The sequence below is a fragment of the Octopus bimaculoides genome, chromosome 4, assembly GCF_001194135.2.
Source record: "Octopus bimaculoides isolate UCB-OBI-ISO-001 chromosome 4, ASM119413v2, whole genome shotgun sequence".
NCBI classification, from domain to species: domain Eukaryota; kingdom Metazoa; phylum Mollusca; class Cephalopoda; order Octopoda; family Octopodidae; genus Octopus; species Octopus bimaculoides.
The window spans coordinates 1,826,587-1,845,754 of NC_068984.1; the positions used below are offsets into that span (position 1 = coordinate 1,826,587).

General features: G+C 38.1%; 2 protein-coding genes across 3 annotated transcripts in view; one reads left to right on the forward strand and one right to left on the reverse strand.

Annotated features, from left to right (window-relative positions):
- The window catches only part of LOC106869029 (LHFPL tetraspan subfamily member 3 protein), an 11,702-nt gene extending 2,053 nt beyond the window's left edge, over window positions 1–9,649 (forward strand). Inside the window, exons 2-4 of the mRNA XM_014914526.2 lie at window positions 3,735–4,172; window positions 7,210–7,449; window positions 8,006–9,649. Of these exons, the coding sequence (XP_014770012.1) occupies window positions 3,764–4,172; window positions 7,210–7,449; window positions 8,006–8,160 (804 nt within the window). The 5' untranslated portion in view covers window positions 3,735–3,763 and the 3' untranslated portion in view covers window positions 8,161–9,649. The remainder of the gene's footprint in view (window positions 1–3,734; window positions 4,173–7,209; window positions 7,450–8,005) is intronic.
- LOC106869028 (origin recognition complex subunit 5) overlaps window positions 1–14,004 on the reverse strand; it is a 48,739-nt gene extending 34,735 nt beyond the window's left edge. The window contains exon 1 of one of the 2 annotated variants that reach the window (XM_014914521.1): window positions 13,940–14,004. The gene's annotated coding sequence lies outside the window, so the exon portion shown is untranslated. Of the gene's footprint in view, window positions 1–11,114; window positions 11,169–13,939 lie in introns of those variants that run through there. The other variant, XM_014914524.1, reaches the window with a different exon arrangement.
- Window positions 14,005–19,168: the final 5,164 nt, after the last annotated feature.

Here is a 19,168-nt window from a genome sequence, read left to right on the forward strand (position 1 = left end):
ATATATATATATATATATATATATATATATATACCTATGTATATGTATATATATAAATTTAAAAATAGGATAAAATCTTTATAAGAATTTATCAAGTAGTCAGTGTGAAAAACCTCAAAATGGGAAAAATTATAATTATTCTTTTTAGATACATTTATTTATATTTATATTAAGGGCATTAATACACATAAATGCCTCACACTATGAGGGACTCTTAAAGTCAAAACTACCATAATAAATACTTATAAATACATAATTATGGTAGTCTTGACTTTATTAGTCCCTCACAACATGAGGCATTTGTGTGTATTAATGCCTTTAATATAAATATATATTTAACCTAGTCACAAGGGCTGCAATTTAATAAAAGGATTAGTTGGTTTATATGGGCCTCAGAATTTGGTTAATATTATTTTTTTTTCTTGATCCTGGAACGGTGAAAGGTAAAGTAGACCCTTGTAGGATCTTAAATGAATAAAAATTGACAAATAAAATGGTTTCCTTAAGATTTTCTTTGTCTTCTTTATGCAAACTTAAATCTGGGCTTAACATCTCCCCTTAATTAAACATCAGCACCTGGCCCTTCAGTGGTTTGTAGGGTCTTTTAACAAAGTTAATCTTTTGGAAGTATTCAGGCAAGGGTCTCTGTCAGAGGATAACTTGGTGTCCTGATGTAGCACTGCTTCTTAATGCAGCAGCCCAGGTATCATGGTTCTACTTCCCCAGCCCCACAACCCCTGCAGTCTTGGAGACCTTATAAAAGGTTACGACTGCTGCTCTTGTCTCTCTGACACAGATGACTAAGATATTGCAGGACCCCTAAACTCACATCATTCAGACACTGTATTTTGGTCATTTTTTGCAAAGTTCTCTCACCTCATTTTCCATTCCCCACCCCACTCGCTTCTTCTATTTTTCGTCAGTTCCACCGAACATACAAAGTTCCCAAAATTTACATTATTTCCTCATTTGGATTAGAAAAGCTGGGTCTCACCTGCGTCTACTGTATTTGGAAGGCTAAGAAACAACCTTGAACAAGTGATTTACCAGACAGTGATCCAAAGAGACACTGTACAACACTCTTATTTTCCAAATCACAACCTTTGTCTTGGAAACATTGACCCTAAAATCTAAAGATAAACCAAAAGTAAAACTTGTTGAAATGTGCTGTTTAAGAGATGTCGTTACAAGACGTGCTTCCATAAGAGACCTCCACCTGACAGTTTCAAAGACTGACGAAGAGTTGGAAGAGATGGAAATGTAAGAAGACCGCCATACAATAATTATGAAATGCTGATGGTTTGTCAAGTCTTACCATACTCTACACAATACAGAAGAGTGTCTAAGAGGTAAATGTAGGCAACAGTAGAGGACAGAGTCCAGAAGTACTGAAACGAACTAGATGTCATCAATGGTACGCGGATGGGATGCCAACTGCACTTTTGCCAAAGGACAAGAAGCCGAATGGACACAATGCCAAATGGACATAAAGCCGAACGGACAAGATGCTGAAAAGACATGAAAATTAAAATTTATTCTCATTAAATCTAAAGTGCTGAATTGGTGAATTGGTCATTAAACTATGCAGGTAGGATGCATTCGGCATCCTGTCCATGAATGGTCATTAACAATCTCTTCTGATTGTAGTGAGAGAAAATCAGGAAAGTTCTGAGGTAAGAGTGCTGAAGGCAGCAACTTGCAAATCTCTGGAGGAAATCACGAGATGCTGGTTTTATTCCCCAAAACTTCCTCTTCCAGTTGGTCATACTAGTTTTTTAAGAAAAGAAACAAATTGCACCTAATAAATTACCATCCTATCTTACTAACCTCTCGTATCATCAAAATATTTGAGAGAGAGAGAGAGAGTGATGACATGAAGAATAATTGCTTTCCGAGAGGAAAACCATCCTCTACCCTCACAGTGTCCATGGTGGCAGAAACTGGGTGACATAACCCCCACACCACTTTTGATGACCTTTTCAATGCACTGAGTGAGGGCTCCAACACTGATGTGACAGACCTTGATTTCAGTAAAGCCTTTCACCGAGTCGATCCCAATGTAGTGTTAAAGAAACTATCTGACAGCGGAGTCTGTGGAAAGCTGATGAAATGGGTCGAGTGTTTCTTGAGAAACAAAACCCAACACATGAATGATGGAATCCAGCCAAGGAGTCCCACAGAGTACTGTGCTGGGCCCACTTTTTATTATTTATAGAAATGACATTGCAGATTCCATCAAACGTAGCAGCATGGAAATCTTTGCAGATGACTCCAAGCTTTAGGAAGTCATCAAAAGAGTGACCGATTGAATGAAACTTTAATCAGATCTATAAGCAGTAGACATGAGAAAAACAACTGATTGAGGAAAAATTTAAGCTCATCCACTTTGGAAAAGAGAGCATCTTCAAACCATATTCAGTGCCATCAGGAGACCGATTTGTACCATTGAATAATATCAGAGATTTAGGTGTAACTGTCAGCAAAAAATTTGTACAGCACATATTAACAAAGAAGTCGATATGGCCCTCAGAATGTGCTCATAGATGCTCAGAACTCTTCAGTCTAGAGTTCTGAGAATCCTGCTCTTCTCTACATTTGCTGGGTCTCACTTCTAATACTGCTGCACAAAACAAAATATAATGTGGATTGAAAGATTGCAGAGAGTCTTGCTTTATTCAACATCATCCTGAAAGAAATTAAGGTAGAAAAAGACCTCACAACATTCAAATGGTACCTGGACAAATTCCTCTAAAAAGTACCAGACAAACCACCAACACGTGGGTACGTCTCAGGCAGCAACAGCCCTGCTTGAATGGTCCACAGTGTCCCAAAGCAGGACTTAAAAGACCTCTCTAGGTACTGCTATTATGTTAGTCACAACCTGGGCTGATAATGGCTGAAATCAATTTAAGTTATTTAAGTGATGATAGTTGTAGAGAATTAAGTGGTAAGCTGGCAGAATCATTAACACACCGGGGAAGTGCTTAGCAGTATTTTGCCCATCACTATGCTCTGAATTCAAATTCTGCTGAGGTTGACTTTGTCTTTCATCCTTTCAGGGTCAATAAATTAAGCACCAGTGAAACACAGGGGTTGATCTAATCGACTAGTCCTCTCTCGACAAATTTCAGGCCTTGTGCCTACAGTAGAAAGGATGTTTGTAGAAATTGTGTGTAGAATTTGTCTCACACAACCCAATAAAAAATATATATCAAATGTGCTTAGTTCAATGTCTTGATTTTCATTTTATGTAATTCTTTCATCTAAAACTGGTCAGTTTGGTCGGAACTTCTTTTACTCTGTCCTCACAGAGTTGCAGGAAGAGATTAGACAATGTAAATGACACAAGATTTCTGTATCTAAAATAATTTATAACTCAATAATAACAATTTCTTTGTGTAGTAAATATTGAAAAAAAAAAAAACCTCATTAAGCATATAATTAAGAAAATCATTAGAAAGAGGAGGTACATGTTTCACTTATTTATTATTCAACAGTTATGGCGACAACAATGGTGTGGTCACAAGTGCTGAAAATGGAAATCTATGTTAAAAACTATCATGTTTCTATTAACATAAATTTCACCATTATTTGTTTTGTAGTAGTAGCAGTAGTAACATCTTTATTTAAATAACAATGTTGTCTTTAATGTTTTAAAAACAATACTGATAAAACAGTCAGCAGCTGAAAGCCTTTCCTATCATTAACTTGGAGAAATTCTTTCTGTATTTCAGAACGCAAACTTCATCCGAAACGAAACAAAATGGATGTGAAATACACCCAAGAAACCACACAGGTTTACTACTTTAAATACATGAGAGAATACCGAGCTGTGGCAGTTCTTTGGGGGATTCTGACTATAATCTGGTGCATCCTTACTGTTGTGGCTTTTGTCCAGCCACAATGGATTGGAGATACTGAGACTAGTCCAGGCTACGGTCATTTCGGAGTTTATGCCCATTGCTACCCAACCAGTACAACATGGAGGTATGGCTGTAAAGGGTCTTTCACTAATTTTGCTTCAATTCCAAATGGAGCATTCAAAGCAGTCACATTATTTGTCGGAATAGCTGCTCTGCTCAGTTTGATTTGTGTAGCAGCGCTTCTGCTCTTCTTTTGTTTCAAAAAAGTTATTGTGTTCAACCTCTGTGGAATCATGGAAATTATTTCAGGTAAGACAGAAGTTTACTTCTAGAAATTCTGAATACAAAAGAGACTTTTATAGAATGGTAGTTCATTCTTGTGGTATTGAAGCTATGACCCTTGCATGTTTATTTCATGAGTAGGCTGTTCTGTTGATTGGATAAACTGCAACTTTTATCATCACAACTGAACAAGTGCCAATAATATAAACCCACTACACATACATTACTATTTCTATCATGTTCACATCACATTCAGTGCAATATATATATATCATCATCATCACTATTTAATGTTCACTTTCCATGCTGGCATGGGTTAGAGTTTGACGAGAACTGGTAAGCCGGAGAGCTGCACCAAGTTCCAGTCTGATTTGGCATGGTTTCTACAGCTGCATGCCCTTCCTAACACCAACCACTCCAAGAGTGTAATGGGTGCTTTGTACATGCCACCAGCTTGGGTGCCAGTTATGCGATACCAGCATTAGCCACAATTACAATTTCACTTGGCTTGACGGGTCTTCTCAAGCATGGTATATTGTCAAAGGCTTCCGTCGTTTGTCATTGCCTCTGTGAGGCCCAGCATTTGATCCTGGGTCTACCTCTTCTACAGGTTTCTTCCACAATTAGAGATTGGCACCTCTTTACATAGCTGTCCTCATCCATATGCATCACATGATCATACCAGTGCATTCGTCTCTCCTGCACATCACATCTGATGTGTCTTATGCCCAACTTTTCTCTCAAGACGCTTACACTCTGTCATACATGCACACTGACATTGCCCATCCATTGAAGCATACTGACTTCATTTCTTTCAAACCATGGCAGTCACAGTCCATGTTTCACTGCTGTGTAGCATGGTTGTTTGCACACAGGCACCATACAATCTGCCTTTCACTCTGAGAAAGAAGCCCTTGGTTACCAACAAAAGTAGGAGCTCTCTGACCTTTGCTCAGCCTATTCTAGCAGCTATGCTTTCACAGCATCCACTCCTACCACTGACTTGGTCACCTAGGTAACAAAAGCTATTGGCTTCTACTTTCCCCACTGCCATCTAATGGAGGCTATTTTCAGAACATTTTTGGTGTTTATTGCCCATGTGCACCTTCCACACACAAAAACTATTTTCCTTGTTAGCTTTCCTCTGATATTGCTGCACCTCTTATGTGTCCATAGGTTGCATTGGGTACATCCTATGGAGTTTCTACCTACACCTTTTCTACAGATCAAACAGGGCCATCTACCTGAAGGGATTTGTAATTTGTCTGCTTACCTACTTACTAAGACTTTGGTGTTTGCTAGGTTAATTCTAAGGCCCTTTGATTCTAGACCTTCCTTCCATACCGGGAACTTCTTCTCTAGTTCTGATAGTGTTTCAGCTATAAGAGCAAGGTCATCAGCATAGAGGAACTCCCAGGGGTAACCCATCTTGAAATCCTCTGTTATTGTCTGGGGGACTATGATGAACAAGTGGGGGCTGATAGAATTTGTGCAGATGCTCTCCCCAAATATTCCTTCACCATTAATTAGCATCATACATCATCAGTCATGTGTTGATTTCTTTGATACAATCAAATTTTGACCATTACAGTTTATGTTTCATGCCAGTTGCCATGCATCAGATATTTGTTGATGTGTGCTAAGTTTGGAATTGTATGAGTATGGTTTCCATAATTAATCTTCTATTGATGTGCAAAATTTTATAACGTAAGTGTTCTCCTCCAGTATCTTTCTATTTAATTGTCTATTTAATTATCTTTCTATTTAAATGTTTTGTGTGTCATAGTGTAAGATTTACATGCTACCAATGCATGATCCCACATGAACATGTTGTAATGTTTGATTAATCCTATTTGTGACAATAATTGTTCAAACTTGCTCCAAGAGTCAATGATAGAGGCACTTTCGTGCTTGTTGAGTTTATCTTCAATTCGTAATGCTCCTTTATAGCATTACCAGCATTTGGAATTCTGGAAATTCTATTGTTTATTTTTCTGGGCCTTAAGTCCTCTGGAACAGATTAATGAGTTCATTCTTGTCAATATTCATAGTTTCACTGAGATCATCATTACTCTTTCTTGCCATTAATCCTCAGATTGTTAAAATGGAACTGTCACCAATTACAATATCTGACAGGTAGAGGATGGTGAGTGCTTGACAACATTTTAGGAGAAGGGGTGCCCAGTCTTGGTCCTTTTTTAAATCAGGACTGTAAAAGAGGTTGAGCTGCAGAAAGATAAGCTTTGCAAATGGGGACTGCATCCATTGCCTGTTTAGGGATTTTGTCATTCATACTGCACCCTCAGTAGAGGTTTGTGCATCAACAGTTATGGCACACAAAGTAGTCTGTTCAAAAGATGTTGGCAGCAGATGGACCAGCTAAGCAGTAGCATCAATCCCATCTACAAGAAGCAGTAAAACACATGTTGGTCAGTTGAAAGCTAGGGCAAGGCATGATGGTCAGCCAGTAAATTATAATGGAGACAATGTATGCATTTGCCTTTCAGAAATTGTTTTTCCTCAAATCCATTTCTGGGTGTGATTGGCCATCCTGTTCTATAACATTGTCCCTGTTTCTATCCACCTGGAACATCTAGTACTAAACGAGATTCCTCCCGCCTTTCTTAACCAGTCGGTCTAATCAGTGTTCCACAATGGCATGGCCATGCCTCTACGGGAGCTGAGTTACAAGCCTCAATTTCCGTAGGTTAATTTTTGCATCCGTCACCATCTTGTATTCCTTTAGAAAAGTGCTGACCATGTCAACTTCTGTGGTGTCTGATGGCATTATGGTGACATTGTCCATGATGATGATGATGATAACAAATAAAGAAAAAGGTGTAAAGTCTTACAGCGTACAACTTCTTTGAAAGTCAAAACCATTTATCAACCATCTATCTTTGACCAAATGCATTGTGTTTATGTATCTGTTGTGGTACTACCACACAACTGCAACTACTGTTGCACAACTAACAACTACCACCACACCACCACCATTTAACAATGTTCTAATTCTAGATTATGCCAAATTTCAATTTACCAGTGTCTTCAATCTTCCTTTCAGCTGTGCTGTTGTTTCTGGCGTGTATTATTTACCCAAGTGGATGGGACCTGACCACAGTTAAAGACATGTGTGGTCCCAATTCAGGTCCTTACAAACTGGGCAAATGTGGAATCCGATGGGCTTATATTTTAGCTATTCTTGGTATAATTGATGCTATCTTACTGGCCATTTTAGCCTTTATTTTGGCCAGCAAAAGAACAAAACCTGATGATTACAGCGTGACAGGAAAAATCACAAGAGGTAAATATATATAAGTTTTCTCTCTCTCTCTTTGTTTCTTTAATTCTCCATTTATATTGATCTGCTCATCCACTCCCTATCTTTAATCATCTCTTGCAATGGCTACATTAGTTCCCGTTTTTTTTACCCCCAGCCACCCACTTACCAATATAAATATTTGATTAACCTGCCTCTAATTTAGAATAAAAATAAGGAATTTCATCCATTAAACTCTGTACTAAAGAGTTTGCTTTTTTTTTTTTTAACCAATCCTCTCTCCACACAACCAGGAACTTTTAGCACTCCCACCTTGGCCAGGTTTTCCTTGTATCCATCACTTTACTAAACCAATCCATGATAAAACTATCTGAAGTCTGTAAGAGACAACCCTTCATTAGTCTCTTCTCTCTTAGAACCATGGCGAACCTTTAATTTAATCTTAATTAAATATATCATCTCACTTGCTGCCAGTAATGATGGTTGATATAAAAATAGAGAAAGTTTAGGAATTGTTTTTTGGAAATCTGATGAAATTTTGCTTCTTACAAGTTTGTTGTTTTTTTTTTTCTATTTTCAGCTGAGCTGTATCCTAACTACAATGACACAATGCGTTCACAGGCGACAATTATCCGACCCACCATGATGTCCGTTCCTGATATTGGAGATACATACTCAGAATATTCCCATCTTTCAAATAAGAAATCCCTTATCAATTTTGGCTTCCAGTTATAAAAACAAACTTTCTTCTTTTTAACAATTCCTCAACTTGAAACAACGAAAATCTTACTAACAATCTATTTTTACACAAGCTTCCCTTAAAAACACTTTCAGAACATATTTCAAACTATTTACATTCTCAATAAGGTTTATATATTTGACTTGAGTAGTCATTTGTCTTCTTCATATGTGTGTGTGTGTGTGTGTGTCACGTGAATGCTCCAAGCTTACAATAAATGCATAGAGAAGGCCTGGTGAAGAGAGCTGGAGTGACCCTCCTGTGTATGTAATTGTATACTTTTCTATGCGAATGTTTAGAGTTGTAATGTGTATGCGTGTACATGTATGTTACTCTTTTTTTTATACTGAAACTAAAAGTTTGTATCACAATTTGAGTTTCATGCCCCAGCAATCTTCAGGTGAGAACACAGTGGCAAGAAACTGGAGTCGTCTGGAAAAACAACTACAAGAAAGAGCAAACCATGGAATAAAGGAGAAACAAATCATCCACTAATAGACAAAGAATTTACTGTAAAGCTGCACGGGAACATAAAACATACACACACACACACACACAAAACTTTAAGTAGGAAGTAAATATTTTAATGTATTTCACAATAACAATAAGAATATATAGATTACAATTAACAACTATTAAAAATATGCCGTTTATAATTTCGTTTTTAATCTAAAATATTCATTTGCTGTTTTAGTTTTACATTCATTTTTCCATGCTAGCATGGGTTAGAAGAATTCATATTATTGGGGCATTGTCTAACACAACCAAATGCCTTTCCTGTTACTGGTTTTTCAAGTTAGGAATTTCTCTTTATTCTGCATGTCTTTGGGAAGCTCAGACTTGAACAATCAGTTGACAAGGAATGACAACCAATTTCACAATTTGTAACTTAACAGTTTTTTTTAATGTGAAACACAGATTGTAAACATTTATACACACACACACACACAAACACATTCATCTGTACGTGTGTCTATATATGTATATGCATATCATATATATATATACCCACATAAACAGATTCTATATAGTTTCCAGTACATCACATGCTAAACATAGGAAGTGAAGTAAAATCATTTGTTAAAATATCCCACACAAAGACCCTATTGCTGAAGCAGTCCTTATATGATGCTGTGGGGACAAAAATAAGTGTCATGCAGGAGTTTGAGAGCAAATAACGGAAACGGTACCACAAATGTAGAAGGTACCTTTGTCATATGATTCCAACAGCAATCAATATTTGTGGAGACAAATGATGATAAATTTCACATTCTTAATCTTTTTGCCAGTTATTAACAACAACAACAACAAGAATAATATTAATAATAATAATAATAATAATAATAATGATAATAATAATCATCCTAAATGTTTTTTGTAAAAGGCATCAATAATATTAATAATTGGAAAACTTATCTTTTTAAAAGTTTACATCTGCAAATGTTTAAATTTGATTTAATTTTCTAATAAATATTTACCATTTTCTATTGTTCTTTTTATGGGTGCATTTTTTCTTTTGCAAGACACTCGGTGACCCTGTTGGTGATGACACCACGTAAACTGCATTTGTGCCAGTGCCATGTAAAAGCACCCAATACTCTTTGTAATGTAGTTGGCATTAGGAAGGCCACCCAGCTCTAGAAAGCACGATAAAACAGACAAGAGAGCCTGGTATGGCTTCCCCCACTCCTGCCTTGACAGCTCTTGTCAAAATGTCCAACCCATACCAGCATGGAAAAGGGAGGATAAATGATGATGATTTCTTCCTTTACAGTTTTGTTACACTATTATTGTTCTCAACTATCAATGTCTAATCAGAAAATGATAGGGGCATTATCATCATCATCATCATCATCGTTTAACATCCGCTTTCCATGCTGGCATGGGTTGGACGGTTTGACTGGGGACTGGTGAGCCAGATAGCTGCACCACGCCCCTATCTGATCTGGCAGAGTTTTTACAGCTGGATGCCCTTCCTAACGCCAAGCACTCTGAGAGTGTAGTGGGTGCTTTTTATGTGCCACCGGCATGAGGGCCAGTACTGGCATCGACAATGCTAAAAAGGTGTTTTTTATGAGCTACTTGCATATTTGAACCACTTCCCGAACTTTCAGCACCTCTCCTCATCTACATACCGGCACTCCACCAGGATTACCACTGGATCCACTGACTCTACCTTCATGGATTTCACTGGGTTTTTATATATATATATATATATATATATATATATATATACTGCCTGACTGGCCCTCGTGCTGGTGGCACGTAAAAGCACCTGCTACACTTTCGGAATGGTTGGCGTTAGGAAGGGCATCCAGCTGTAGAAACTCTGCCAGATCAGATTGGAGACTGGTGCAGCCTCCTGGTCCAACCCATGCCAGCATGGAAAGCGGACGTTAAACGATGATGATGATGATACACACACACACACACACAGGTGAGCATATAAGTGCAAAACAAGCTGGAAAAAATAGTACTTGAATACTGAAGGTAGAGTGATATACCTTTTATTAAAATGGCTGTTACTCAGAGTTTCACGTTGCCATTCGTTGGACAGTTGGGAACGGGAAACTGAGTAACAGTTCTGTAATAATTTTGCTGTTTTAATAAACAGTATATATATCATTATTTGATGTCTGCTTTCCAAGCTGGCATGGGTTGGATGGTTCAATAGGAGCTGGCCAGCTAAAGGGCTGTTCAGGCACCATGTTTATTTTGGCATGGTTTCTATGGCTGGATGCCCTTCCAAACTCATACACTTACACATATATATATAAATAATTGAGGAGGGAAACAGAAGGTGGATGTGGTACACTGAATACGCACATGAGAGAGTACAACATGCCTGGAGGAATTCTGTATATGTAGAAGGATATCTTTTATACCAAACACCTGAGGAGGCACACACTGCACTGATTAATGCAACACAATTAGATGCACAATATCTTACCTGTCGTGTTGAATACAGATTCGCACCAAATCCATTTTCTGTTTCTCTTATCGACTATAAATTAAACAAACAATGCAGAATTCTTGATGTAGATCCAGTGAATATTATGTCATAACTGTGGATGACATCAGGTAGCCCAAACTGTGGAGGGGCTTTAATAGACATACTAATAGACATATACCTAAAGTCCAAATAATTACTTCTATATATAGGTGCAGGTGTGGCAAGAAGCTTGCTTCCAAACTGCATGGTTCTGGCTTCAGTCCCACTGCGTGACACCTTAGGCAAGTGTCTTCTACTATAGCCTTGGGCTGACTAAAACCTCGTGAGTGGATTTCTCTCACTGGACGGAACAGTAAACTTTGTTTTCTCTTTTGTTTTATCTTTGTTTTATTTTTTGTTTCAGTCATTAGACTGTGACCATGCTGGAGCACTGCCATCAAGAATTTTCAGTCGCATGAATCAACCCCAGGACTTATTTTCTTTACTTTATTCTATCGGTCCCTTTTGCTGAACCATTAATTCATGTGGATGTAAACACACCAACACCGGTTGTTAAGCAGTGGTGTGGGACAAACACAGACACACATATCTATCTCATCATCATGGGCAAGTGTTTTCTACTATAGCTTCAGGCCGACCAAAGCTTTGTGAGTGGATTTGGTAGACAGAAACTGAAAGAAGCCCGTTATATATAAATGTATGTATGTGTGCCGGTGTAAAAGAACCCACTACACTCTCGGAGTGGTTGGCGTTAGAAAGGGCATCCAGCTGTAGAAACTCTGCCAGATCAGATTGGAGCCTGGTGTAGCCATCTGATTCCCCTGTCCCCAGTCAAATCGTCCAACCCATGCCAGCATGGAAAGCGGACGTTAAACGATGATGACATGGGTTGGATGGTTCAATAGGAGCTGGCCAGCTAAAGGGCGAGAGTGTAGTGGGTGCTTTTACGTGCCACCGGCACAAGGGCCAATCAGGCGGAACTGGCAACGACCTTGCTTGAATGTTTTTTGTCACGTGCCACTGGCACAAGAGAACATGATTGATGCCAGGACTGCATGACTGGCTCCTGTGCTTGTAGCACATAAAAATCACCCACTACACACTCGGAGTGGTTGGCATTAGGAAAGGGATCCAGCTGTAGAAACACTGCCAGATCAGACTGGAGCCTGGGGCAGCCTCCTGGCTCTCCAGACCCCAGTCGAACCGTCCAACCCATGCCAGCATGGAAAACGAACGTTAAATGATGATGATGATGATGATAATATATATATGCACACACACACATACATAGAGGGTCACACACCATGGGAGATATCAAGTATGCTTTATTAGCAATGAAGTAGGCAATCCATTACAAATGTTCAAAGTGTTGGCCATGGAGCTCTAAACAAGTGTTCATACGGAATTTGAAATTGTAATGAACCCCCTCAAATAGCTCTTCATTGCCTTTGACTTGTTCACACGCTTCAACAATTCTACTGTCCTTTTCTTGCTTCAAGTCATAAGAAGGTATTGCGCTGCTACTCAGGCCAGTTCAACCAACACACTATGCATTAGTCAGGACTGCAGCTGCCAATGGCCTCTCATTTTCTCCATTTTTATCCTCCCTTGACCACTTCATGACAAAAAAACTGAGACATTAAACTAAACTAAAAATATGTAAAATAGTCGAGACTTTCATGGGAGTTTCCAGAGGGAACAAACAAGGGAGATAACCAACACACATACAGCTGGCTTCAGTGAAGTTTACAACTTCAATTTTTTTTTTCCTTGTTTCAATCATCTGACTGCGGCCATGCTGGAGCACCGTCTTTAGTCGAACAAATTGACCCCAGGACATTCTTTGTAAGCCTAGTACTTATTCTATTGGTCTCTTTTACTGAACCGCTATGTTATGGGGGACATAAACACACCAACATTGGTTGTCAAGTAATAGTGGGGGGGGGGGCAAACATAGACACATACACATATATACAATGTGTTTCTTTCAGTTTCTATCTATCAAATCCACTCACAAGACTTTATTCAGTCTGAGGCTCGTATACATACATACAGACACACACCTCATATATATCTATAAAACGAAGCTTGAAATTTCGAAAAAATATAATCGTACTCTACACACTCTAAAAGACATTTGAAGAAAATTTCATTTAAATATCCACATTTTTCTGAAAGATACGAGGAAGCAAAGCCAACTCGTGTGAATATTACGAAACTCGCTACCCAACCTTCGGAAAAAAAAAAATTACATTAAATTCTGATATAATCGTAATCTGCACCATCTGGAGTATATTTGTAGAAAATTTTTTAAGTACCCATTTTTCTGGAAGTTAGAGGAAACAAAATCGGGAGTGAAGTGGGGGGAGGCGCAGTAGTGTAAAATATTAAAATATTGTAGGCCCTGGCTGAGCTGTTTAGTCAGTTTGTATCCAATTTGCACAGGATAACATTGACGGAATGTCCTGAACAAACAGGGACGTATTTTAAGCATGTATTTTTAAGACAACACGGGAGGGATAGATTTTAACAATATTTTAGTTTAATGCTATCGCACACACACACGCATATATATTTATATAAATATACACATATTTGTTCACAGTACTATCAATTCCTGCATAGAGTGACCAGCGATATTACACTAGCAATTAGCAAAGGGGTGACGTACGACTTGTTAGAAATTGGGCTGAAGCGATTTCAGAAAGTTTAGCTCCAGAACAACACCATTAAATAATTATTTCTGTGACATAAACAACGAAAAGAGACAACAAACCAAGAAATAATTATTTCAATAACAATTTGAACAATAAACAACTCACCAAAACTTTTCGCGGAATTTTTTACGAACATCAACTTCTGAGCTTTCTGATTGGTCGGAGTTATTAGCGACTTTAAATAGAAGTGAATTTTCAAGGGAAGTAATACTCGGTGGAATCCTCTTCATGGTTATTCAATATTAGAAATAGCAGCCAAATCTCTTTGAATAAGACCCTGTAATCTATCTATCTATATATATAATCTTAAATAAAATTCTATAAAAATAAAAAGGGAAGACTCGTTGGTTAAGGTAGTCCCAGGTACACTATGCACGCAAAAATAAGAAGAATACAGTTAGGACTGGACAATGGCAAAGCGAGAAGTTTCAATGACATCGATATAGTAACTTCTGTTAAAGATTTATTTTGTTTAGGTTATTCCTACAGATATTCTATATTAATAAAGTTATGAAACTTACGAATCCACAAACATTCATAAGATTCCCACAATAATAAATTCACATTTCTGTAAGGTTGAATGGATCAAAACTGAATTAAACGATTCACTTCGCTACATTTAATAAATTCACCAGTTATTCTCCAGTTAGAGAATTCTCATAGGATATATTGACGCGACTATCATGGAGATATCGTCGGCAGAAGCAGATCAGTTCTATTAACTATTGTAGGAAACATCTATAGCTTTTAGTTGTTTCAGGCACTGGACTGCGGCCATGCTGGAGCACGGCCTTGAAAGGTTTTAGTTGAAGAAATCGACTCCAGACTAAGTTTTTTTTTTATTTTTAGGTTTGATACATATTCTATCGGTTTCTTTTGCCGAAGCGTTAAGTTATGATTAAGCAGTGGCGTGGGGAGGTGTGTTGGTGACGCACACACACAGAGGCACGTGTATTCGGGATTGAAACCGTACTGTTTTGGCAGGAGGTCCCTTGTTTCGCAACACAAAACTGAACGCTTTTAATATTCGTAACTTTCTCACTTGTCTTAAAATAACAAAATTGTCAACATTCTATGGAGATGTATTAAAAAGTTAATTTTTTCCTTCAAAGGTTATATTTATGAATTCAATCTCTCGTAACTTACAAGTTTTTTAAATAAAGAAATCTATAATTTTTATATTTCTATTATTCCAATATTTTAATTAAAATAATATTCAAATTAAGCTAACATTGCTTATAAAGACAAAAAGCCTCCAATTTTAGCAATCAACAGTTCAAGGGGAGTAACTCTGATTGTTTCTAATCAACAGCTGTTTTAGTTGAAACGTTTCCTCTGGTGAAAACTTGTGATTTTCGCTGCTCATGGAAATAGAAACCCGTTCACATTTCTTGTTATTAATTGTTATTACTTGAAATGTATTGAGTTGTTTCAACCACGTGTGTAGAAACTGTTTCGCACGTCATACTTACATCTTGTGCTTCTCTCAACTTTATTGGCCGAACTAACCAGTCCCCAAAATATCTTTAACTTCCTTCGACAGATATCGATATTAATAACAACTTCAACATCTTTGTAGTTGTCTATACTAATATCAATTAGTGCTTCTTTATAGCTGTATATATTTATATCACTTACTGATTTCTTGTAGCTGTATATATATATACGTACGTACTCAGTTATGTATGTATGTATGTATGTATGTATGTATGTATGTATGTCATTATTCAGTTTATTCCAAGATTTCTTGCCAATAGAGAAAGAACCGGTTTCTAACCTAGATCCATGCCTCCTTCATTGGAATTTCAACATCAACAATAGGGTATTTTTGTTTGTAGGTATGTGTTTATGTATGTATGTATGTATGTATGTATGTATGTATGTATGTATGTATGTATGCACATTTGTATGTATGTATGTATGTATGTATGTATGTATGTATGTATGTTTGTATATGTGCAGATTTATATGTCTTGCTTTATGTATGTATTCTCATGCATATAGTTGCATATCTAGACATGCTCATATATACTTAAGTGATAAACTTCTGGAAAGTTTTACAAATTTTTACAGTTCCAGTGATAGATTGGATCTGCAGTCTTCGAATTAGCTTTCTCCTTTCTGCTTTTGAGAAGCCTAATTTCTCAAGATTGGTATTTAGGCAGTGTGTTACATATCCCAGGGCCCCAATAGTTACAGGTATAAACCTGAACTTACAATATGGATAGAGTAACTGCAGATTTCTCATTAGTTCAGCATAGGTGTTCTCTTTTTCACTGATCTTCAGTTTTATACTAACATCCGCTGGGCTGCTAATTTCCACAACTGTGCACAGTTTCTCTTCTCTATCCCAAATCATTACATCAGATCTGTTGTGCTTATATTTTATTGAGGTTATCATTACGGAGCTTTCTACTAACATATCTTCTGCTCATTTAGGCTCATCCTTTCATCTGATGATACGTTGCGGTAGAGTGGTGCGACTTCTTTGGTCATGTATTCTAGGTTAGCAGACAAAGAGTGTTGCTGAAGGAGCTGCCTTCCAAGTCTTATGATTTTATCAGCCTCATGTATGCAAACTTGGTCAAGGGATGCACGTCGAAACTTGGCGGTTAAAGATGTTACCGAAGGAATATGATGCGACATTCAAAGGCATTTTGGATCGATGTTAAGCCTTTGCCACCTTGTTTCGTTTTAGGTGGAGGCGGTCTACATCACTGTTCATGTGGACATTATGTGTGCATGTTAGTATTTTTCAGGTTTTCACATTAAGCGTCCTGTTAAGCAACCCAAATATTGATATGAGTACTGGCAGTGCAAACACACTGTGGGCTATTGTTTTATTGAATGCAGAGAGTTCTGAGGTCCAAATTTTCTTTATTCGGTTGTAATATTCTTTAGCGACACGAGTTTTGTTACAGGTGCCATTGTAAGATATGTTTTCTTCCACCCTTAGATACCTGTAACATTCCTCGTCAGATCTAGTGGAAACAATCAAATCATTAATGGAGACGTTACTAGTCTGGTTTATAGTATTCTCCTTTTTCACAACCATATAACATTTATCCTGACCAAACTCCAACCCTGCATCCTTTGAGAATGTTGTAACCTGGTCAAGGCTTTTTTTCATCTCATGTATATTCTTTGCATATAGTTTTAAGTCATCCACAAAGAAACAGTGTGTAATTTTGGTATTTCTGTTTCTTTGTGAACCAGAGAGATATCCTCCAGACTTCCTTAACACGAATGACAAGGGGTTTACAGAAAGAATAAACAGCGTCACAGAGAGGCTGTCCCCTTGGAATATGCCTTTGCCTATCGCAAAGGCATATCGGTGATAATACAGTCACCCTTTGATGGACGCGTGATGGTGAGAAAAAGCCTACGAAAATTCAGACATCTGCTGACAAACGGGATTTCAAATTTCTGAACCAACCAGCTGCATGCAGTCTGTGGCCCACCACCTTTCGTCTTTGTACCTCTGCGATCAAAGACTGGTACTGCACTGCTAAGCAAGCGAGGCAAAATCGAAGCCAGGTGGTGGCAGCATTTTGGCATTGTTTTGGATGGTGAGAGAGTAGTAAGTCTTGTGGTAATCGAAGATCTTACACAAGTACCTGGAACCCACCAGCTGGATGATCCATCCACCAATGAGGAAATAATAGTAACCATAAAATTGAATATTAAAAAAGTTCCTGGGAATGATGGCATTGACGCTGAACTGTTCAAAAAGGTGGTGATGAGATTTCATCTTCCCTGTTCGGTGCCATTTACGACAATAAATATCTTCGTGTGTCATTAAGAGCCAATGATTTCTGCTTTTACATGGTCTTCTGCTCTCCATTTGGTCTTTGCTGTTTATCTCCTGCTGTGACATTGAACAGATGAGAGTCACATCTTCCCCTGGATCAGACTTCATTCATCATAGGCAGGTGTTTTCCGAGATAAGAATTAAATAAAGCAAAATCAGCTAAAAAATGATTAACTACAACATACCTGTGATGAGTTAGATCCTCTTCTGTCGCCTATTTAGACTTAATGGATTCTACCAACCTGCATTAACCTGCATTACCTATGTAATGCCAGGTGGACCTGGCCATCGATGTTAAGTGGCTTACATACAGGTAGAGTATTAGTGAGATCATAAAATCAACTTTGGCTCCGGACACAATAGTAACGACAAGACAAGACATTACCAACCGATGTCATAGAGTTGATATTAAACGCGTGCGTGCGTGCTTACGTGCCTGTGTTGCGAAATACAGTGTTAATGCTGGATAGTATCGTCGTCATCATCATAACTGTCATCACAATCGTCGTCGTCATCATCATAACTGTCATCATCATCGTCATGATCATGATCCTGATCATCAACATCATCATCATCGTTTTATGTCCATTTTCCAACGCTGGTATGGGTTAGATGGTTCTCACACCATCCGACCATTTGTCACAGTCATTCCTTATCCGTCACACGCACAGCATATCTCTTTGTTGCGTGCGATAAGTTTCTTTCTATGGCGGGATGCTCTCCCTGCCACCAACCAACATACAGCGTGGTGTCAGCGCATGTTTTTATACCTCCTGCTCAAGAGAGATCATCTGCGGTAATACCAAAGATTATCCTGATCCAACGCTGCTGCCATTCAGATCTTCTGTTTCTGACAGACATTTTACAGAGAGATGCCCCTCCCTTTACCAATTTCTTCATAGCTGGAACTGAGGTGCTTAATAACGGAATAGTAGTGTGATGGTAAACAGCCAGACTCGAGAAGTCGTGTTGTTGAATGGTTAAACACCAGAGAGAGAGAGAGAGAGAGAGAGAGAGAGAGAGAGAGAGAGAGAGAGAGAGAGAGAGAGAGAGAGAGAGAGAGAGAGAGAGAGAGAGAGAGAGAGATAGAGAGAGAGAGAGAGAGAAGACGGGGGAAAATGTCGAACAGTCACTCCGTGTATGTTTTATGTTTAATGCGAGGACAGTGAATGATGAGTTATTTATACGAATATATATTATTGATAGGATGATGCAGGTGACGTAAACGGGAACCAACAGTTCTATACGATACAACATAACAAAATATCTATCTACCTACCTACCTATCTATCTATCTATCTATCTATCTATCTATCTATCTATCTATCTATCTATCTATCTATCCATACATACGTATCCATACATACGTACATGCAAACATACATATATGCATGCATCCATCCATCCATGTCTTATAGTTTGTTGTTCAAATCCCACCGTCTTGTATGAACTTTGTCTTTCATTCTACAAAGGCTGCACCCAATGAAATAATTCCAATTACTATTTAACCTCCCACCCACCCA